Here is a 22,764-nt window from a genome sequence, read left to right as displayed (position 1 = left end):
CTGCCTCCTGCCCGTCCAAAAAAACCACATCCAACAGATGCTTTTAAAAGTAGTATCTTTGCTGCTTTCAAATATTTGGCTTGGTTTTATCCTGCTAAATATTTTAAAAATCCAGACAGAAGCAGGAATAGAGGGGGAGCGAGGGCGTGAGGGGCGGGAAGGCTGACGGGTCGTATCCTGGTTGGTTAAGTGATTGTACTGCTGTAATTCAAGGATGCAAGCAGATCCTGGCTCCTCGCGAATGGTATCTTGCAGCTGGCTTTCCAAGACATTCCACGAATGTCTGTTGCAGGATAGCTCATTGCGAGCCGGCTCTTTGAGTCTTGTTAAAGTGCTGCTAAAGCCGAAGTTATGTGTACAATCTTGAGGAGGTTTCCTGGGAACCCAGAGCTCGGGGCTCTGGAAGTAGGAGAGAGTCCTGGATAACGCTGAGGGGCTGTATAATGAACAGCGACTGCGGAAATACTCGACTGTCATAACGGGCTGTCGGCTCTGTGGGCGAGCAGAGCCGAAACTTGTTTTCGTGAAAGGACTTAAAACAGAGCCTGGCATACCATTTGTTTGATTTCTGTGGGCAAGGTAGAAACTTGGGTTTGAATTTGATATGGTCAAGGGCTCTTACCTCACCCTTGAAGCTGGGCGAAGCCTGGCTGTTGGCCTCCTCCTTCCCTTACGACCTCGCTGCACCAGGCTCATGCCAGGGTGACTCGTGTCCTTCCCCCTGGGTTACCTCACGCCTCAGGCCACCACTGCAGGCTTTTGCAGGCTGCCTCTGGCATGAGCCGTGCGTCTTTGAGCACTGGTGGCCTCTGGCCATGCTCCAGGGTGTCCCCTTTGGGGGAGGCCAGCCAGATTGTCACTCTCGAGGAGTCTGGCCTGTCTCCTCCTCCTCCACTGGTCCATGTGTCGTCCGTGGAAGGAGACCAAAATCTTGCATTAAAGATGCTGCCACCACAGTGAATAATGGCAAAACAATCCCCCCAGAAAATCCACTGGGAGCGGAGAATGCCTTTCTTTGGTTGATGCTGCAGATGCACGAAGCCCTGTAACAGAGCTGGTGTGTTACAGAATCCAGAATACCGACGCTTAATCTCGCAAAGATACACCCAGGACAGGACCTTCATGCATTCCCATCCTAACCGTTGGCATTAGAGAAGAAGCATCACAAAATCGGGATTAAAGGATTACTTAGCGCTGCGGGCCCACATGTATTTGAACTAGGGGTCACTTCTGGAACATCGAGGAAGATGTTGCCAAGTCACGAGCCCAGACTAAGTACAGTTGGGCTTTTAGGTTCACATATACGTGCACTCCCGATGCTTTACTTAACGGAGTATGTGTTTTATTTGGCCAGGAGCATCTGGAGAGTTTGGGACTCTCTTCCATTAGAATGAACATATTTCACTACCTCTCCCCGCAGTTAGGAAAATGGTCGTAAAGCAGATGGGTCGACATTACCATTTCACATCCTTGTTTGAAACTGGCTGGGATCGTGCAGCGAGAGCGAGTCATTATTTTGCTTGGCAGGTCTGAAGTTAACTCTGAAAGCTTGGATTTGGGTGGTTAACAGGGCAGCACGGAAGCAAGAGCTCGAAGAGATGAGAGCAGGAGGAAGGGGGTCTCACGTGCGTCTGCTCGGGGCCCGCTAGGCGCGGCGTCTGGTGCTCGGTGGCTCCCGTCGCAGAGAGCCCCGGGCTCTGTCCCCAGGCTCCCTCTGAGTTTCTGTGACTTCCCCACAGGGTGGCTTCGGCCGAAGGGGACCCGTGGGAGCTAAGGTAGGTCTCCCCCTTGGCGCCTCTTTTCTGCCATCACGTCGGGACTCACCGTGTGCTGTCAGAGGGCAGGGATGCAATCCCGCCCGGGAGCCAAAAGCACTGTCCCTCGGCCAGCAAGGCGTGAAGCTCAGACAGCTGGCCCCACCTTCTCTGCCAACTCCTTAACTCGAGCCTCTTCTGAAGGGCTCGTGAAACCGAGGGGCCGTGGGGACGAGGGGCAGAAGCAAAGGCGAGAGGTGGAGGAGGCGATGTCTGGGCATACCTCAGCCCCGACGTGCTTGCTTATCTGGGCCTTGGCCCGTCTCAGCGTCTACTCACCTGCACAAAGCAGGTTTGGATTAAAAACTCCCCGTCTCACAAAGGCATCCTGAGCAGAAGGTGAAAAGAGTGAGAAACCATCATAAGAGTGCAGAGTGACCCCCGCTGCATGGGGTCATGTCTCAGTCTGGAGGCACGATGCCGGTGGCCCCCGCCCCCACGTGGGGCTGTTCCCCTGTCCCCCTGTCCAGATGTGACCGTGGAACACACAGCTGACATTGGCATAAACACCCTGACCCTTCCCCTCTGTCTTCTTCTGTTTCCAAGGGCAACAAGGGCAGCCCCGGCCAGCCGGGCTCCGTGGGAGAGCAGGGGACCCGAGGCGCACAGGTCAGTATCCCCGGCAAGGCTGCGTGCCTTGTGATGCTTTCCCGGATGCTCTGGTATTTTTTTTTAAATTTCACTGAGGTGACCGTCAGTTTTACAAAATGAACGCGAGACTAATCATTGCGAAGTGAACAATTCATTGGCGGATGGTACATTCACAGTGTTGTACAACCATCAGCTCTATGTAGTTAGAAAGCATTTTCACCGTCCCCAGAGCAGCCCGCTCCCCGTTAAGCCGTCACTCCCATCTCCCCTCCCCTAGCTCCTGGAAACCACTCATTTCCCTTCTGTCTCTGTGGGTTTGTGTCTTCTGGAAATTTCATGGAAATGGAATCATATGCTATATGGCCTTTTCTGTCTGGCTTCTTTCACTGGGCATCATGTTTTTGAGGTTCCTCCATGTAGTAGTGTGTCTATGCTTCCTTTTTCTTCGTGGCTGAGTCATATTCCACAGTGTGGACAGACAACCATTTGTTTACCCAGGCATCAGCTGGTGGACACTTGGGCTCTTTCCACCTTTTGGAGATGGTGAATAGTGCTACCGTGGACATCTGCGGACAAGCTTTTGTTCGAACTCCTGTTCTGTAATTTTTTTAAAAAAATTCAATTTATTTTAAAGAGAGAGAGAGAGAGATGGCGGGGGGGGGAGGTCAGAGGAAGAGGGAGAAGGAGGGAAGCTCAAGCAGACTCCCCACTGAGCACGGAGCCTGACATGGGGCTCGATCTCACAACCCTGAGATCATGACCTGAGCTGAAATCAAGAGTCAGTCGCTTAACCGACTGAGTCACCCAAGCGCCCCTCGTTCCTTGCATTTTTTTTAAACTGACTTCCCCATTTGTGTCCTGGGTTGGGGCTACTGTTAGAGTGGAGACAGAAGCGTGGCCTCTAGCAGGCTTTTTGGCTGGCAGAAGCGAGGCTCTGGCCTCTGGGTCCTGAGGTTCCTCATGGAGTGCCACCTTCACAGAGCACTTACGTTGGCCTTTTACTTTTCAGGGCCCACCTGGTCCCACCGGTCCTCCAGGCCTGATCGGTGAACAAGGCATTTCTGGGCCTCGGGTAAGTCGACTTGATCCCACCCCCGTCTTTAGCTAAGTGGAGAGCACAGGACTGCACGGGCTGAGGTCCCGGGGATGGTGTTGCTGTAGACAGACCTCCCTTCGACTCCTCCCTGGGTCAGCCTCAGTCCTCGCGGCGACTGGGTGACTGGCTAGTTTCCCTGAGGAAGTAAGAGACTCTTTTTCCTGGTGCTCCAGGGGCTTCTAAATCCCAGTGCTGCTCCTTCCCAACATGGGCCAGCTGGGTGGTAAGCATAGGGAGGCCGTCCCGCATCTCCAGAGTCTGAGGGCAGAACTGCATAAGGTCTAACTAAATCTGCCCCGATTCTCCGCGAATGCCAAATTGCTTCAGAGGTGGCCCCTAGAGATTGCCTTGTGGTTCGGTATTTTGTGTGAGGCGCCCCCCATGCTCAGGTTCCACACACAAGCTGCTCCTTTAACTTGCATGACCACAGGCGTGAGCATCCATCTCGGCGGTGGGTGACCATGCGCGGAACGTGTCAGAGCCGAGTGGGGACCGGGCGTCCCCGGCGCTGGCGTCCCTCCTGCCTGATGGGATACCGAGGGCGCTACCCTGTCATTTGTTACGGAGAGTCAGAGTGACCAAAAACTGGCAAAGGCCTGACCTGTCGCGACATAAATGCACAAAAGGTCGGATAGCGAAGCAGGAACTTTGTGCGAGCCACTGTCTGTGTGGATGGTCCTTCCCCAGTTTGCAATCTGGGAAATACCTATTTTCCGAGCTTCTGTGGTTTTGGTCTCACATTATTTAAGCTGTGATTAGTCAAGAGTTTAAGGTGGAGTGGGGGTGAGGTGAAGCTCTTCAAATGGTCACCGACGACAAGTAGCTGCTACCTCCTGTTGTTGGTACGTCCGTTCTGGTCATTTCTGGGCTCTGGAGGCTGCACTTCATTTTAAGAGCTATGTTCCATCATTATTTATTTGCTCGCTCAATGGATACACGGACACAGGATTCCACACCTGCACACGCAGGTGTCCATGTGGAGGGATGCAAAGGGAAACAGAGGCATATGAAACCTGGGTGCTGGTCCTCTAGTCAGGGACTCGGGGTATGTGTCCCTTTGCGGACACTGGAGCTGCATGGTCGCCCTGATGTTTTAGATTTGCACAAGCCCTGTCTGTGCGGGCTTGCATTCGGGTCTCCAGCACCGTGAGTGGCGCTGAGTGCTGCGCGATGTGGGGCAGGGCTCAGGCCCTTTGGCTTGGGGGGGCGGTGAATATTTCACTGACGTGCTCCTCTCCTCGTGCTCCAGGGAAGCGGAGGGACCGCAGGTGTTCCTGGAGAACGTGGCAGGACCGGTCCCCTGGGAAGAAAGGTTTGTCTTGACAAACGTAAAGCTCATGTCCTGAGGTCGAGCCCCAGCCGGAACCCCTGAGCCTCTGTCTCATCCGTCCGTGCGCCCCCCTGCCTCGCGCACACCCAGCTTCTCCCGTCGCCATCCAGCTTGGCCAGTGGGATCCCTATCCCGTCCCGCCTCAAGGGAACACACGGGCTGTACTCAGTGGGCTGGCTCTCGTGGGGCCAGGACCTGCCAGCAGCTGGGGGTTCCCTCATCTGTCCACGCCGTGGCATGGGGCTCCTCAGAGCCATAGAGCAGATTGGAGGCGCTAAGCACAGCGTCGGGGCCGTGCTGAACACACATTCTTTAAACAGTGCGGGGCGCGCACGGAGCGCTGCTGGCCGCATTTAGCTAATCCAAGAGCCCCAGATCCCCGACTGTTTTGGATAACGGCAGCTTGTTCTATGAAGGCTGTCTGAGAACAGACTTTCCATAAGCCTGAAGAGAAACCACAATTTATCAGAACCAGTCTGAAAGGGCGGCGTTTTCTCAGTCAAGGAAATGTGTTCTTGGGAATCCACGGTTGTCTCTGTGCCTCTTGCTGGCGTTGTTGGGTGTCCCCGCTGAATTCAATGCCCACCGATTTTCCTGGCTTCTCTTCCCCTGTTTCTCCTTCTCGTTGCCCCGTCAGCATGTCCCCGTGCCAGGCTAATGCAAGGAACAGACACAGACCTTCCTGGATTCTTTTCCAGGAGTCCACACACGAACACTGCAATTTAAAAACCATTTTTTTCAGAATCTAAAAGGCGAAGTTAGCAGCTTGCAGCAGCAACCTTACCACTGGCATCACGTGGGGCACAAATGGTTTGGAATCACATTTTAAGTTGGCCTTGGACCCACAGCTCTCTCAGCCTTGTTTCTTGTGTGTAGGGTGAGCCCGGAGAGCCAGGACCAAAGGGAGGCATCGGGAGCCGGGGCCCCCGAGGGGAGACGGTAAGATCGCGACGTGCTGTGGCTCACCCTTCGCTGAAAGGTGGGAGGCGGGGAGACCGGGGCCTTGCTCTGGGCTAGGCTTCATCCTTGCAAATTGGGTTGGTTCCAGATAAAGGTAACTCGATAGTGGCTTCTTGTATCCTTGGGGATCCGATTGAACACAGTGAAACTTTCTGCTTATAAACAGCAACTCAATTTCAAAGTAAGTTTCAATTCATCAGGAAGAGTGGGTAAAGACACTTTCTTTCCCAAGAATGTGGGGACTCAATGAAGCTTGAACCACCTTCATTTTCGGTCCTGCAAATGGTTTGTGACCATGACTGGGTGGGGCTTTCCTGCAAAAAAATAAATGTCCTTTGGCTAAAATGGAATTGGATCTGATCAGGTCTCGGTCCAGATTGAAACCGTTTCCTTTGAATGAGACATCCTGGGGCTAGAAGTTATTACCTTGATAACTCATTTGAAAAAATGTTATTTAAAAATAATCTATAATAATAACCTGCTCACTAACGATAACTTTGTAATATACATTTCCTGTACAGGGAAAAGAAGTCTATAGAACATTGAGAATTTTTAAAAAGTGAGGTAGTCTATCTGAATACTGTAATTGGACAGATTCATCTGATTTATAATCCTGAACTTTAAAATATTTTTTGCATGTATGCAACTTCTCTAGAGGAAATTGAAGTTTAAAAGATCCATTTCTGTTATTGTTAGTTTCAGGAGCAGAAGGGTAAAAACCAGACTTTAAAATCTATTCAGACCACTGAAGGAAATCTCTTCTTGATTCTGTGTCCACACATTTTTGGGCAATACCTCTTAAGCTGTTATGTTTGCTTAAAGCTATAAATGAACTAGGTAGCATGTTCCATGTATATTTCAGGGATATTAATGTATAGTTTACATGCATTCTTCTGATTCTTTTGAAAGAGGTGATGGAGTCCAGTTCTGAAAGTCTCCCGTGGGGGTGTGATGGGGCAGATCTGAGAGCACAGGAGGGGGGTGTTTGGAAAGAAGACAGTCTAGTGGCAAGGTCTGAGCACAGGAGACCCGGGCAGGCATGAGAGACCGAGTCCCGTGTTCTTGCTTTGAAGGACGATCAAGGACTCCTGGATGGCCTTCGGGAGTCCCTTCAGCTCTAAGAGTCTCAGGTTCAGTGGGTCTTTGATTCTGTGCCCAAGCCCTGTCTTTCCCAGTGGCTGTCCGTTGTTCTTTATATGGGTGGCACACCAGCACCATTTTGCCAAAGGAGTCCATTAGGCCCGCCCACTTACAGATGCACCTGGAGGATGGGATGGGAGCAGGAACACTTCCTTGATCTGGGAACACTTCAGGGACCCAAGCACCCTGTGCTCAGGGCTCTGGACAGAGGTGGTTGTGCCGAACCCAACATGGCGGCCCGCAGTAACGCTCTCTTTCCACCCCCAGGGTGATGATGGCAGAGACGGGGTTGGCAGTGAAGGACGCAGAGGCAAAAAAGTGCGTATCTGCTAGATTTCTTGAGCTTCAGACAGCTTGTATTTTTAAAGAATTATTTCCCAAAATTTTATGTAATATTGTGAATTTTTTTCTCTTGGTGACTCCAGGGATGTATTTTTTTCTGCTCAAGAATAATTTATTTTAGATGCCTTTAAATTGGGACCAAATATTGAGTTATTTATTTATCTCTTATAGGGAGAAAGAGGATTCCCTGGATACCCAGGTTCAAAGGTAAATAAATACTCCCCTAGTGGTGAAGCATCACCATTGTTTGGGGCTGAGTCTGGTATGTTCATGAGTTGAAAATCAGAATATCGTGGTGCTAGCGTTGGGTCAGCCGCTTACTAACCGGTGACCCGTGGAAGTCCCCACCTCTCTGAGGTACTCCCTCACCTGTTAAGTGGAGGTGAGTGAGGGTTAAATGCGATGACGCCGCAGTAACATACTTGCAAACTTAAAAATATTGTGATCCGTATGATGTTGTCATTATGGGTTCAATAGGCTAAGGCTGACTCTGCAAAGAACACAAATATACTAGGAACCCAGTAAAACATAAATCAGAGTGAGCCACTTGGCTACCCTGGGAAGTGTGGTCTGGATGACCCAGGGACCCTCAGCTAGACCCTCCGTTTCAGAGCTTAATGTGTCTCTTTCTGGCTCTCTTCCCAGGGTGCCCCTGGTGAGCCGGGGACAGGCGGAGCACTGGGACCCAAAGGCATCAGAGGCCGAAGGGTGAGTTTGCTTGCACCTGGATGCAGGTGGGGAATGAGAACGTGTGGGGTGAAAATTATCCTTCTTCACTTGCAACCTGGCTAGTGGTAGTAGAAGGTAGAAGAAGAGGAATCCTAAGCCCCAGACCACACCAACCCTCTGTGGTTGTCTGTTCTGTCCTCCTTCAGCCACGCTGTCCTTACGGGGAGGCCCAGAAAGCCCCTTCCTCTAATGCATCTCAAAGATCACTAGACCACACGTTACCCTCCTCACTCTTCCTTACGCTACTTTTAGCTCTGAATGACTCTCTTCAGTGGATGTTTACTGATCCTCTTAAGATTGCAATGAGTCCTGACTTAGCAAATTGTGGTCTAGATGTGGGAAACTGTTATTTATAGCTTAAAATATAGTGAAAACCATCGTATTATCCTGTTCATTTGCTCAGTGAAGACGGTCAAACTACATCCTTTACTATTCAAGTTTTAAAACATTGGATTGGTTGTCTCCACTGAACAGTGATCTGATTGTCATTTCTTGGTTTCTTGTGCATCCATGAATAGTCTCGTTAATGGTTCTGGGGCAAGCATCTTACAGTGAGAGATTTCTGGTGGGGACGGGGAACGTTGGATTAAATCACCTTTACCGACCCTGCAATCTTCTGCCATGCTGAGCAGTGTTTGTTCTGCCCTTTCTAGGGAAATTCAGGACCTCCAGGGGCAGTTGGGCAGAAGGGAGACCCTGGGTACCCAGGACCATCTGTGAGTACCCACCCAATTCTGATCAAGCCACGGGGGCGGGATGCTTTTTACACACGACTCTTTATAAACTTTCCGCTGTCTCCTCTCCTCACAGAGCGGGCTGCTGCGCTTTTGTTGTTACTGCCTTTTTTTTTTTTAAATAAAACTTTTTTTTTTTTTTTTTTTTTTTTTATACCACAATGGAGAAAAGAGCTTTTGAGTTTTAGAGTAACGAGAAACTTTAAAAAGGAGTTTCTTGTGGAACCTTGTGGTCTAGGGTATATCGTAATTTGCCTCTATAATTTCCTGGTGTAGGTTTGTTTGAGGTTTGTGTACAGGACCAAAAAAAAAAAAAAAAGTACAAGTTTTACTACCTCTTGGTTGCATCTTATAGGATTAGTATAATTTATGTCAGATGTTGGTTTGAGAACTACTTCCTTTGGTTTATAAAATCCCCAAGAGAGCTTCTGATCTGTGGTTTAAAACCCATGAGTGCCCGGCCACCTGGGGCCAGGAGGGCGACCTTCTGCAGCCCTTCCAGTATGTCTCTTCACTGTGAATGTCTTCGTTTCCTTATTTGAAGCTCTCCCTCTATTATCTCCCGACATGAAATTTGATGAGGTTCAAAGAATGACGGACAGTCACTCCTACAGGAAAAGTTGGGGGATTAGATGGGTTGAGCTTGGGTGAAGGCTGAGTCAGGTGATTGCTGCTTTTAAAAAGTGAAACATTTAATGGGAGAAAGTAAGCCAGTCACTAGTCTTGTGGAAAGACACCTGAGTGGCCCACAAGATGACTGCTTGACCATCAGAGCGGCCACGCATTGGGATGAGAGGCCATGGTGGCCGTGGGTCTGTCCTCGGAGCTCCTCTGGGGTGGAATCCAGCTGGCGTGCTTCACACCTGGAGCCGAGGGTTAGCTAAATGATTCCTCACTGTCCCTAATGTGAACAGGAGGTACTAGGCTAGCAGGTGGAAAGGAAGCTCTTCTCTTGGGAGAAGCAGTGTTGAGACTCAAGCCCAAATGTGTGATCCCTTTGATTAGTCATGAACTCCCAGGTTTCCAAAGTGTGGAGCTACTTATCTTGCAAGGGGAAGATTTTTTTTTTAAGGTTTTATTTATTTGACACAGAGAAAAAGAGAGAGAGAGAGAGCACAAGCAGGGGGAATGGCAGGAAGGGGCAGAGGGAGAAGCAGGCTCCCCACAGAGCAGGGGGAGCCCAATGTGGGACTCGATCCCAGGACCCTGGGATCACGACCTGAGCCGAAGGTAGTCGCTCAACCAACTGAGTCACCCAGGCGCCCACAAGGGAAACATTTTTGCCCTCAAAATTGTCTCTCTTTTGTTCCTTGAGCAGTAAAATCAAATTTATAGGGAGAGCCTGAAAATGATGAAGGTCATCTGAGGACCACCTTTGCTTCCTCTGTCGTGTTTCTGGGGGCTGAGGGTGGTTCCTTCGCATTGGTGGTTCTGCCTGTCTGTCCAGCTTCTCATTCTCTCTCTCCTTGTTCCGCAGGGTCCCAGAGGCAACAGAGGGGACTCCATGGATGTAAGTTGCATGTGCACAGCTCCAGTCATTGCACTGTAAGCCTTTTGTCCACTGCCCCTCACACTTCTTTCCTTTTCTTTTAAAGCAATGTGCACTTGTCCAGAGCATCAAAGATAAATGTCGTAAGTACACGATTCTCTCCTGTCCGTGACACCCTTCTGTTTTTACGTTTGAAATTCTCACATAGTAAACATGTTTCACTCCTCTCTCTGTTTCTTTCGTAGCTTGCTGCTATGGTAAGTTGATTTCAGCCCTTTGACTTCCTCCTGCGGAAAGAAGAGCCCCTTTTCCAGTAAGTAAAATTTGTCTTTGAAAACCCGCCACTTCCCGCAGGACCCCTGGAATGCCCTGTCTTCCCAACGGAGCTGGCCTTTGCTTTAGACACCTCGGAGGGGGTCACCCAAGACATATTTAGCCGGATGAGGGACGTGCTCCTGAAGATTGTGGGTGACCTGACCATTGCTGAGAGCAACTGCCCACGTGGGGCGCGCGTGGCCGTGGTCACCTACAACAACGAGGTGACCACGGAGATCCGGTTTGCCGACTCCAAGAAGAAGTCGCTCCTCCTGGACAAGATCAAGAACCTCCAGGTGGCTCTGACATCCAAGCAACAGAATCTGGAAACGGCCATGTCCTTTGTGGCCAGAAACACGTTTAAGCGTGTGAGGAACGGATTCCTGATGAGGAAAGTGGCTGTTTTCTTCAGCAATAAGCCCACGAGGGCGTCCCCGCAGCTCAGGGAGGCTGTGCTGAAGCTTTCGGATGCAGGAATCACACCCTTGTTCCTCACGAGCCAGGAGGACCGGCAGCTCATCAACGCCTTGCAGGTCTGTGCCCTGTGGGCGTCGTTGGCACCTCACTCTCTTCTTGGGCTCTGGGCAGGTTCCCAGGCCCATCGTGCCTCCTTGATGAGTTCATGCCGGAGTTTCCTAAAGCCCCCGGGTGAGGCTGTTGTGATTGGTGATTTACTCGAGTGAGATTTCCAGGATAGCCGGGTGACTGGCTCCAGGGTGACAGCCAGTTGCTTGTGATTTATTCCCACTGAGTCCATCCTCACCTGCTGGAGGAGAATCCCCCAGGGCTGACCCTGAGGCCTACAGTCTCCTAGTGAAGAACCCCCTCCCCCAGCATCAATGACCCCAGCACCCCATCTATACCCCTCTTCAAACCTTTCCTCAGCCAGGATGGCAGCTAAGGCTCAGCCTTCGCTGAGAAGCTGTGAAGTGCTCCCTTATCATTTGCTTACATAGCTTGTTTAATTGTTATAATGCCATATATAATAATCACTATACTAATTGGCTACTCAATCAATATTTATTCCTGGCCAATTCCAGCGGCATTGCTCAAGACGAGTGGGCGGTGGGCATGATGGGAAAGAGCCCTAGTTCCAGTGCCCCCCCGACCCCCACTTTCTGGCTTCAAGTCACTGCAAGTAACACGGTCATGTCACTTAACCCGTCTGGATCTTAGGTTTCTCCCCTGTGAAAGGCGGGGTGGGGCAGGATGGTCTCTAGCATCTTCCCTTCCAGACTGTGGATTCTATGGTCTTACCACTGCCTATGTCAGCAAAGGGCAGGCTGGTCACTGGTGTCATCTCTCGGGGCTTCTTCTGCTAAACCACAGGCCAACTGGAGCCCAGAGCCCTGAGCTTGGGAAGCCAGCTGGGGCTGCTAGCTGTCTACCCTTGTAAGGCGCTCATTTATGTACATTTTCCCTCACAGGGGCTGAGGGACCCAGAACCACATGGCTCTTGACAGCACTCTTTCAGCAAGTTGGAGAAGTCAATTAATCATCCATTAATTGAATTCAATTATTCACTAAATGACTCCTTAGTGACGGTGTGCTAAGTGCCATGATGATGAGCAGGGCTTCCTGAATCTTCTAGAAGTGATTTTAATACTTGCCTTGCCGTTAAATCCCTTTCTGTACCTGGGAGAGCAGGGGAGGATGGAGCTGACGTTTGTCAGGGGCTGGAATTGTTGCTGACAATGACCATACTACCGAAGTGCCCACTATTTCCTAGAGGCTAGCCCAGGCACTTTACGTGCCTTATCAAATTAGACATGGGGAGTTTACCACTATCCCTGTTTTGCAGCTGAGGAAATTGGACCCCAGGCAGGTTAAATAATTTTCCTCGAGGCCCAGCAGAAAGTGCAGGAGTGGGATTTGATCTGCAGCTCATCTCCACAGAAGAAAAGCTGTGTTGTCCTATTAAGCTCAGTGCATCCTCCCCAACCCTACCGAGAAAACCCCTGAGAGGATGCTGATCTGTTGGGGTGTTTATTTTTCTGATGTGACTCTTCCTCAGCTACGTTTTCAAGTAGTTACTTACCATGGACACTCCTACCGAGCATTTCCTTTTGTTTCAACCAGATCAATAACACAGCGGTGGGGCATGTGCTCGTCCTGCCCGCTAGGAGGGACCTCACGGACTTCCTGAAGAACATCCTGACGTGTCATGTTTGCCTGGGTAAGGTGCTTCTCTAACAGGAATATCTGTTACAAAACATACTATACTATTGCATAGAGCGACATTTGAATGAATGGTCTCTATCCATAGAAAGGGCTTGAGTTAAAGGAAGAATCAAAAAGCCTCACATTTATCAGTGTAATTCCTATGTAAGTAGCTTCCATATTTAAAGGGGAACCCCTCAAACAGAGCTTCTCTTTGATAGGGAAGGATTCATTTCATCGGAGATAAAGGAGAAAGGAGGCTCTGCTTACATTTTGACCTTGGAGTCCAGATTTCAATTATTTATCTTTGTGACTTTCTGGAACACATTTCTTCAAAGAGTGGCAAAGAAATAATTTCCTTTCCTTTCCTCTCCTCTTCTCTCCTCTCCTCCTTCTCTCCTCTTCTTTTCTCTTTCTTTTTTCTTCTTCTTCTTCTCCCCCCTCCTCCCCCTCCCCTTTCTTCCTCTGTGTCCTCCCCCTCCTCCCATTCCTCTCCTCCTTCTTCTCCTCTGTCTCCTCCTCCTCTTTCTTCTTCTTCTTCTCCTTCTCCTTCTTTTCCTTCTTCCTCCTCCTCCTCTTCCTCTTCTTCTAATGCCAATGTCATAGTATACTAACAAGGACTTTAGCTTCCTGATTTGTTTCATTTAGTGTTAGGTGATGAGAACTGAAATCTGGCCACAAAATGGCAGCAAACTATAAAGAGGCTTCTATATTATGCGATGATTTTAATTACTCCTGACTCCCAGCACACTGACGTACAATTATCTTGCTGTGGGAGTCACAGAATAAATGGGCTCCCATGCTTCTTTCTAGACATCTGCAACATTGACCCATCCTGTGGATTTGGCACCTGGAGGCCTGCCTTCAGGGACAGGCGAGCGGCGGGCAGCGATGTGGACATCGACATGGCTTTCATCTTAGATAGCTCTGAGTCCACCACTCTGTTCCAGTTCAACGAGATGAGGAAGTACATAGGGTACCTGGTCAGACAGCTGGACCTGAGCCCAGACCCCATGGCCTCCCAGCACTTGACCAGGGTGGCCGTTGTGCAGCATGCGCCCTACGAGGCCGTAGGGAACGCCAGCGTGCCGCCCGTGAAGGTGGAATTCTCCCTGACTGACTATGGCTCCAGGGAGAAGCTGGTGGACTTTCTCAACAGCAGAATGACACAGCTGCAGGGGACCAGGGACCTGGGCAGCGCCATTGAATACACCATAGAGAATGTCTTTGAAAGTGCCCCCAGCCCACGGGACCTGAAAATCATGGTTCTGATGCTGACAGGTGAGGTGGAAAAGGAACAGCTGGAAGAGGCCCAGAGAGTCATTTTGCAGGCCAAATGCAAGGGTTACTTCTTCGTGATTCTGGGCATTGGCAGGAAGGTGAACGTCAGGGAGGTGTACAGCTTCGCCAGTGAGCCGAACGACGTCTTCTTCAAACTATTGGATAAGTCGACTGAGCTCAACGAGGAGCCTCTGATGCGCTTTGGGAGGTTGTTACCATCCTTCGTGAGCAGTAAGTCCTACATCGGACAGTGTGGGCTGGGCCGGGGCTTTCTGACAGCCCGTAGCCTCGGGCTCTCTGGGACATGGGCCGCAGAAAAGTCGTCTAGTATGCTGATGTTGACTTGTTCGTCATTCAACACATATGTATTGACACCTGCCCTAAAGGGTGTTCCAGACACCCTTTGGGAGCCAGGGATGGCAGTGAACACAACAGAAGGAAATCCTGTCCTTGTTCACTCACTTATTCAACCAAATTTGACTGGCATCTCCCAGCCATTGACCCTGTGTCCCTGAGAGTGAACAGTGGATCAAGTGCGCATTTATTATGCATGACACAGTAAGTGGGGAAGCTCCTCGAAGGAGTTGTGTTGATCTGGGCTTAGCCACCAACCCCACACTTGGAAACTTCTGGGTCTTTGCTGATGTGAATCTCCTCCCCACTTTAGCGGCAAACCCACATTCATCTTCAAAGCATATCCCTAGCTGCCCCTGCTCACCGTGGATGCTCCCCACTCCCAAGGCTTTGTCATCCTTAATCTGGACACTATTTACCGTATCTTTTCTGTGGCCTGCTGGTTATTCCTTTGTGGTCTGTGGTCCCGGTAGACTGGATGGTCCGTGAGGAGGTGCATCGTTCACCCTATGCTCCCGGGCCTGGCACAGTACACAGCCAGCCCCAGGTCAGCACAGGAGAGTATCTAACTACTGAGGGAGCTGTAGAAAGTAGGAACAAACATGCATGTACAGAGAGTTTGTTATTCAAGGGAAAGGCGAGGTCCATGAAAACCGTGTTCACATTTGCAAAGGCCTGTCCCTCGCAAGTGTTAGAGAAAAAATGTGAAGCAAAGGTGAGTCAGCAAGTTCACCCCGGGGCCACCGTCACTACTTGCGAAGACTAAAAACAAAAGTTTTATTAAGCACAACATTGAGAAAACATTAGAAGTAATTTGGTTACAATTTGATGTTCAAGAGCTCGGAACTTGTTCAACTCTGTGCTTGATTTCTCTTCTATTCCTTTCTCCCCCCTTCCACGGAGTAAATATTTTCTTCAACCCGATCACCCAAATATTGCCAAAGAGAAGATTTTGGCTTGAGATATTTTATGGGTCAAGTACCATGGTGCTTAATGTTTAAATTTACTAGACATAGCTTGTCTGGAGGAATGAATTAATTTAACAAATATTTATGGACTGACTACCTGCTGTGTAATCCTTTTAACTCATTAGCAGATTAATTTTAATTTGCATGGGATTAACGTGCATTTAATTTTTTTTTTTTCTGGGGCACCTGGGTGGCTCAGTCGGTTAAGCATCTGCCTTCGGCATGGGTCATGATCCGGGGGTCCTGGGATCGAACCCCGCATCGGGCTCCCTGCTCAGTGGGGAGTCTGCTTCTCCCTCTCCTTCTGCCCCTCCCCCTGCTTGTGCATCTCTCTCTCTCTCTGCCAGATAAATAAATACAATCTTAAAAAAAAAAATTTTTTTTTTTCTGTTTCTCTCCAGGTGAAAATGCTTTTTACTTGTCCCCAGATATCAGGAAACAGTGTGATTGGTTCCAAGGGGGCCAACTGTCAATTAAGAATCCTGTGAAGTTTGGTCACAAACATTTGTAAGTATTGTAATAATTGTCTTCAAAAGTCCAAAAAGTGTAGAAAGAATGCAGAGGTCCTCCAGACAATGCCTAACTTTTTGGGTAAAGACATTGAAATCCAGAAAATGTGACTTCCAGAATGTCATGTGGGGCATTCTTTTCAATCTGTTGTATCCATTTGCTTTTGTTGCGGAGCAAACCCTCGAAATTTAGTGGCTGAAAGCAGCTATTTATTTAATCCGCAGTTCGGTGGGTTAGCAAGCTTTGCTTGGGCTCAGCTGGGTGGCCCTCTGGCCTTGGCTGGCCTCACGTCTTTGTCTGTGGTCAGTTTCCCAGCCACTGTGCTTGGGGGTCAGGATGGTCTCGGCCGGTTGGCTCCCCTCTGCTCCACGTGGCCTCTCCTTCTCCAGGAGGCAAGGTTGGGGGTTTGCTCCCAGGTCAGTGGGCAGGGTTCCACGAGAGAAGTCAGAGGGCCTGAGCCTCTTGAGGCCTGGGCTGGAACCAGCACACTGGTACTTCTGCCACATTCCTTTGGCCAACGGATGGCCAACGGATGTCCAACAGCGCAGCCAGTCTCGATTCAAGAGTTGGGGGCTCGACTCAACGGGGGGCCCTGTCACATCACATCTTGAGGGCACAGGAAGGGAGAGGGTGGGAAATTGGGGCCATGTGTTGAAACAGTCTACTGCACCTGGTATGAAGTGATCTCCTACAGAAGGAGTGACTACATTAAGCAAAACATGGGCTCTAAAGCTTAAAATGATTAGTGTTACGATAGCACAGATTCTGGTGGTGACACTGGGAGGCAACGTGCGCGTTCCACTAGGAAGGCTAACGAGAGGTGGGGGCCGGGGGGCTTGTACCCACGGGGATGCTGGCCCGGTTCCATCTGTGGTACCAGCTCCAGGCGTGGAGAGGCGGGGTGCGTGGCCGTGTGACGGAGGGCGAGGTGACGGGGACATGGTGGCTAGAACTGAGCCCAGGCAACGTGCCAGCAATCTGTGCCCCTCCGGGGAGTGCCACGGACCGTCATGCTTTCTGGGGGGGAGAGGGTTCCGACCATAACACCCAGAGGAGACTTGGACGTGGATGATCCTTGACAAACGAGTATGTGCCGTAGTCCCGGCTGACCTCCACGGTGGGGACAGAGAGCCCGCCTCCCTCTCTCAGCCCTGAAGTCCTCCAGCTCTTGTCCTTGTCCTTGGAGGGCGGGCTCCACGCTCCGCAGAGCAGACTGGCCGTCGCCACTGATGCTGTGAGCTGTGTCCTGCTTCGCCCCGGTCCAGGGCGCTCTTTTCCTGGCCTTAGTTATCTCTGTGATTTCTCCCAAACACTCCCCGAACCGTCCTCCGCCTTATCGTCAGGAAAACAGAATGAACTATAGCTATAACCTAGTGTTTGAAGTCGTAGGGCATCACCTTGAACCTACGCTGCTTGTGTCTTAGAGCAGGGGCAGACCGATGAGTCAGTGAGTGTCCGTCTCTGGGCAACGAGCGGAGGACGCCCGGCTCTGGGCTGTTTCGTCTGATTATGTGGTTGTGTTTTTTAGGGATCCGTAGTAGATCAAGAAATTGTGAAAAAAAAACCCACCCCACACCCCAAAATTAAGGCAAATAAATATACACAGTAAGCTCTGGGAGGGAAAGTAACATGCTGACTTAATCATTTGGAGTTCAACATAGCATTTTGTTGAGTGGAGACTTTCTTAGAATGGGAGTAGCTATTAACTGGTTTTATTTAATTTTTGGTGTGTATGCTTCAGTTGGTTAATTTTTAAAAATTAGGACATTGTTCTAGTATTATTTTATTATTGCTAATGATAATAACAATTTTATAAATTAAAAATAAGATGTCAGATGTATTCATAGTACAGTACAGACGTTATTTTTAATGATTCTATTACCTTATACATAGCGTTTCAATATCTTTTCTGTGGCACAGATTCTAAAAGGAAGGAATTTAATGCATGCAATACTATATGTAAAATATAAAAACTACTGTATGCATTTTGATAAAGTAGCAAAGTTCACATAGCTCACGGGAACCATGTTTTTGTAAATTCTAGAGGGCAGGCGAAAGTAAGTATGGATTGAAACAATATTTAATTTGTTTTAACAGAAACATCCCAAATAATGTTACTTCAAGTCCTACATCCAAACTAGTGACCACGACCAAATCGGTGACCACCACGACCAAACTGGTGACCACCACGACCAAACCGGTGACCACCACGACCAAACCAGTGACCACCACGACCAAACCGGTGACTGTGGTAAATCTGTCAGCCTCAAAGCCGGCTGCAGCAAAGCCAGCCCCGCCCAAACCGGCCGCTTCGAGACCCGTGGCCACGAGGCCCTTGGCCACCAAGCCCGAGGCCACCAAGACGGCCACGGTCAGACCTGCAGTGGCCGTGAAGCCGGTGGCCACGAAGCCAGCTGCTGTAAGACCCCCCACTGCAGCCAGACCAGTGGCCGCCAAGGCCGAGGCCCCCAAGCTCCAGGCAGCCAAACCGGCCACCACCAAGCCGGCCACTGCTAAGCCGGCGGGTAAGAAAGCACGCTCAGGGCTGCCAGCTTGGGACAGCCTCATTTCCTGTGTTCAGAGCATGCCCCCTGAAGCCTGTTTATAAAGCGAATGAAATGCAGTCATTGTTGCAGGAATGGTACCTCTAGATGATGCATTTGAGAAGGTGCTGGTCAGAGCATGTGATTGTCAAAACATTGCTTTTTTTTTTTTCTGTTAGCAGTTTTTCTCTTTCCTCTTTGAGGCTCGTGAGCTCCACAGAAAGAACAGGTGGAGTGAGCCTCCCACCCTCTGCTGCCTCTTTCCTCCACTGCTCAGGCCAAGCCCCGAACCCTGCCTCGGGGTGGGTGGGGGGAAGCACGTTCCCATTGGAAAGAGGCCCCAGGCTGCGCTGTGGTGATAGTGGGGTGTTCCGTGAGCCGACTGGCAGGTCAGAGCCTGGACAGTCAGCCTTCCCCCCACCCCCCCAGACTGAATATGCGCTAATACTGTCCGTGGGGAAAACACCTTCCAGACGGAATTCGATATGAGGGCAGGTGGGCTTCCTGAGACCCAGAGCAGGGATTCCTTTAAAAGAATTTCCTGTCACGTCCTAAAGTTTCCTGACCTCATGCATTTTAAATGATGGAGCTCATTCCATCTTGAATGCTTTCCCGTGTATTGTCAAAGCCTCTCCCGAACAGGAGTGAGTCTCAATAGAAGAGAAATCGTTTTGTACCTTGCTGAGAAATAATGAGATGATGCATTCCACATTCCATGGATGTTGGTAGCTTCCGAGACTAATATTCCTTGGGAGCTCGAACAAGAAACTCGTGCCCCGCTCACCTAAATTTCCGCTCCGCTGCGTGCTGCTTCATCTCTTTCTGTTGCTGTCTGTTGCCCGTGGGTCACAGTCATGTAGGGTTTTCAGCTTTATCTCTGCGCTCTGCTCCACCTGTCTTCCAGTGAAGGCATCCCGAGAGGTCCAGGTGTCCGACGTCACCGAGAACAGCGCCCGACTCCACTGGGAGAGGCCCGAGCCCCCCAGCCCTTACTTGTATGACCTCACCATCACCTCGGCCCATGACCAGTCCCTGGTGCTGCGGCAGAACCTGTCGGTGACGGAGCGCACCGTCGGGGGCCTGCTCGCCGGGCACACATACCACGTGGCCGTGGTCTGCCACTTGAAGTCACAGGTCAGAGCCGCCTACCAAGGAAGTTTCAGCACAAGTGAGTACACGGTCAGCCCCGAACAGTCGGTCCCCGAGTTCCACGCACAACCTCAAGCAGGCCGTAAAGGGAACGATCCCGATTCATTGAATCTGAAACAACAAGGTTAGAACAAATCCCGGGTGGGGCGCCTGGGTGGCTCAGTCGGTTAAGCGACTGTCTTCGGCTCAGGTCATGATCCTGGAGTCCCGGGATCGAGTCCCGCATCGGGCTCCCTGCTCGGCAGGGAGTCTGCTTCTCCCTCTGGCCCTCCCCCCTCTCATGTGCTCTCTCTCTCTCTCTCAAATAAATAAATAAAATCTTAAAAAAAAAAAAAAAAAGAACAAATCCCGGGTGTGTTTGGGTGATGCCCAGTCTCAGAAATTGACGCAGCGGAAGACTGGATTCCTTGGGAACTCTTGCCCTGCCCTTGGGGTCCTGGGATACTTCATGGAGGAAGCCCGATCCATCTGGCCCGAGGGCAGCCCCTGCTCTGAGAGAAAGAAATAGGTCCACGGAACCTGGCCAGGGTCTCGACTGCCCACCACGACCATGTTTCTGAAGTATGTCTCCACGTTCAGTGAGCAGAAAATACCACCAAGACTCACTGGCTCCTCAGAGGGTAACCGAGTCCGGGCAGTCTTACCGGCCCAAGGCCAGGGGACGTCCACAACCACCGTGCGAAGGGCCTCAGCGCTCCCCTCCCTGGTCTACCATGCTGGAGCTCTGCCTTCCCTGGCTCTGCCCTCCGTGGCCCATTGTCCCCCTGGCTCCTCCGTGGCCCTGAGGCCCGAGACCTACTCTTGCATGCATTCCAGTCCCTGTTAATTACTCACACCCCTGATCTTTTAAAGTTTTCCCAGATTCCCCTACCTCCCCTTCTTCTTGACCCATGTTGCTCCTGGGATGCGGAGGGGGCCCACATTCCTTTCTGTGTGGGCCAGTGTAACTCAGATCAAGGAATTCTGCCTGAGGAAAGGGAAATCCCAGCAGTCACCATGTAATCCATGAAGACATGAGTGCAAAGACCATTCAACTCCAGGGCTCCATTTTCATGGATGGAAGCAGAAGCGGTTATGTGGGAAATGTTCAGAGATTTCCTCCATTTGCTTGTTGAGATGAGCGGAACCTGCAGACGACAGACGTCCGTAGTGTCTGGAGAGACTTTGCGGATCTCACCCTTACATGAGCCGTCGGTCCCTGAGAATTCCTAAGCCCTTTAGCTTCCGTGTTTCTGACTAGTTGCGTGTTTTTCTTTTATAGAGAAAACTCAGCCTGCACCTTCACAAGCAAGGTCGGCTTCTAGTTCAACCATCAATCTCATGGTGAGCACGGAACCAGTGGCTGGTGGTGAGACAGGTGAGTTGTGAGAGTATTAGGTCCGTTAACAGCACTAAGAGAGCATCCTTCCAGACATTCTCAAGCCTTTGAAACCTGGATTCTGGGTCGTCCGTTGGGGTTCTAATTCTCAGGCAAGCCTGACTTCTATGGGAAAGTTCCCAATGGGCAATCTGTGGCCCAGTGTGGTCTTCTTCGGCATAGTCCAAGTTGTAAATGGGTCACTTTCCTCTCCTGTCACCAGACTCTTCGAAGTTGCTTTGGGGCTAGAGCCGGGAATTCATGTGTCTGTTGATCGGATTCTCCTGTATCTCCTGTTGGGGTTGGAGTTGATGTGTGGCTTGCGATGCTGGAAGCGTAGGACTCGTTCCCTCAGTGACTTAATCTAATAACAACTGCTTAAAAGAACACAAAGCAACACAGATTAGAACGCATGAAATACGTGGGTTTGGAAGTGACCCCTGGGATGGACGCTCTGGTCCTAATTCCCTAAGCACACGCCCTGCCTTAGTCTGTCGTGACCCCGTCTGTGTGCCTGAGCGCGAGGGTGTGCACATTTCAATCAGTGACGAGTTACACCTGTTTCTGGAACTGACAACTGTTTACATGCTTTTGTTCCTGGGCAATGGGACCCTGCGACTCTGTGTGACCTCAACCCTCATTCAGTGGAACGTGAGCTTAGATTATTCACCCATGAGAAACGGATTATCGATACAGTTGATACGCTCGGCTTATGGGTATTCTGAAAAAGACGTTGGCAGTAATATCCAAAGTCAAAATTCCGTGGGCATTTACATATGGTATTATGGACCCCAAAGCAAAAGGTTTCCACTCACTGGGGACATGTCCTTATTCTTTGATGTACTGGCCGCTGTCCGGAGGAGGAAGGCATTTCTCTTCACAATGTTTATTTCTGAAATTGACTCTGATAAAAGGCATTTGCTGAAGCTCACTGCTTTGGTGCTGGGTTTAAAAGCCCTGTGCTTTCTCAGTATGCACTGAGTTGTCAGAAGCTCCAACACTGCTTTCTGAGCCTTTCTGGAGGAGTCCTCATTTTGCTCTTTCCTCTGTAAGTTTTGAAAATGATGTCTGTTTCTCCATCTTACCGTTTCTGTAGAGGCTGCATCCTATCCCATCTGTGTTTACATAAAATTGGATGATTTCTGACTCCACACACCCATCCCTTTGTGGCCAGCTGGGGGGGGGAGACCTCTTGATTCTTTTAGTTGTTTCTGAAGAGAATCTTCTCTGTTGCTAGAACATTCTGTTCCATCAATGGACTTCCCCTGGAGCCATGTCTGTGTGTACATCTGTATTTATTTTCTATATCTGTATGCGTATCTATACTATGTCTCTATGTCTGTGTCCATCTGTCTATCATCCCTTAGTTCAACCCCAACCACCCTGACATGCAGCGTCAGGAGTCACTAGAAAGAAACTAAGTCAATACAGGAATTGTGGAATTATAAACATAGATGTGTAATTACTCTCAGCCAATGAATTACTTAGAGAACTGAAAAAGGTTTAAAATAATTTGCCTTGGGACACAAGTTTAGGAATCGGCCTGTGGTAGAGACAGCCATGTGTTTTCCAAACTCTTGCAGCCTTCCCATTGGAAAGATTGACAGAAAAGCAAGACATTCTCTTCTCTTGATCTAAATTTATGGGAACGATTCAGGAATTCAAGGTAGACTGGGTAATTAAACTTGAACTTGTTAGGAATTGCTTAAAAAGACTTTATACAAACTTTTAATGTTCTAATTTTCAACTTAAACGAACACAAAGGGAAGTAGGGTTTGGGATGGAGAAGATACCCAAGTCTCTTCTGCCTCCTCGATTTCTGCACAGAAGCAATCTTCTGAGTCCTGCGTCAGGAGACCATGGATGAGCCTTTGTGCCCTGCACTGGGGACCTGTAGCTCTA

The 22,764-nt window shown here is 50.0% G+C and overlaps 1 protein-coding gene across 2 annotated transcripts in view; it reads left to right on the top strand.

Annotated features, from left to right (window-relative positions):
* Positions 1 to 22,764, top strand: part of COL6A3 (collagen type VI alpha 3 chain) — a 78,579-nt gene that overhangs the window by 47,941 nt on the left and 7,874 nt on the right. The window contains exons 24-42 of one of the 2 annotated variants that reach the window (XM_045867656.3): positions 1,740 to 1,775; positions 2,361 to 2,423; positions 3,415 to 3,477; positions 4,751 to 4,813; positions 5,708 to 5,770; positions 7,199 to 7,249; positions 7,445 to 7,480; positions 7,919 to 7,981; positions 8,656 to 8,718; positions 10,214 to 10,246; positions 10,332 to 10,368; positions 10,471 to 10,482; positions 10,580 to 11,073; positions 12,620 to 12,716; positions 13,514 to 14,212; positions 15,705 to 15,810; positions 17,911 to 18,338; positions 19,261 to 19,524; positions 20,767 to 20,862. In XM_045867656.3, the coding sequence (XP_045723612.2) occupies positions 1,740 to 1,775; positions 2,361 to 2,423; positions 3,415 to 3,477; positions 4,751 to 4,813; positions 5,708 to 5,770; positions 7,199 to 7,249; positions 7,445 to 7,480; positions 7,919 to 7,981; positions 8,656 to 8,718; positions 10,214 to 10,246; positions 10,332 to 10,368; positions 10,471 to 10,482; positions 10,580 to 11,073; positions 12,620 to 12,716; positions 13,514 to 14,212; positions 15,705 to 15,810; positions 17,911 to 18,338; positions 19,261 to 19,524; positions 20,767 to 20,862 (2,767 nt within the window). Of the gene's footprint in view, positions 1 to 1,739; positions 1,776 to 2,360; positions 2,424 to 3,414; positions 3,478 to 4,750; positions 4,814 to 5,707; positions 5,771 to 7,198; positions 7,250 to 7,444; positions 7,481 to 7,918; positions 7,982 to 8,655; positions 8,719 to 10,213; positions 10,247 to 10,331; positions 10,369 to 10,470; positions 10,521 to 10,579; positions 11,074 to 12,619; positions 12,717 to 13,513; positions 14,213 to 15,704; positions 15,811 to 17,910; positions 18,339 to 19,260; positions 19,525 to 20,766; positions 20,863 to 22,764 lie in introns of those variants that run through there. The other variant, XM_064587297.1, reaches the window with a different exon arrangement.

This window comes from Mirounga angustirostris, unplaced genomic scaffold (assembly GCF_029215605.1).
Source record: "Mirounga angustirostris isolate CCGP_5_RB_7025 unplaced genomic scaffold, mMirAng1.0.hap1 SCAF_3, whole genome shotgun sequence".
NCBI classification, from domain to species: Eukaryota; Metazoa; Chordata; class Mammalia; order Carnivora; family Phocidae; genus Mirounga; species Mirounga angustirostris.
The sequence above is the reverse complement of the archived record's forward strand: the minus strand, read 5'-3'. Positions and strand labels throughout refer to the sequence as shown.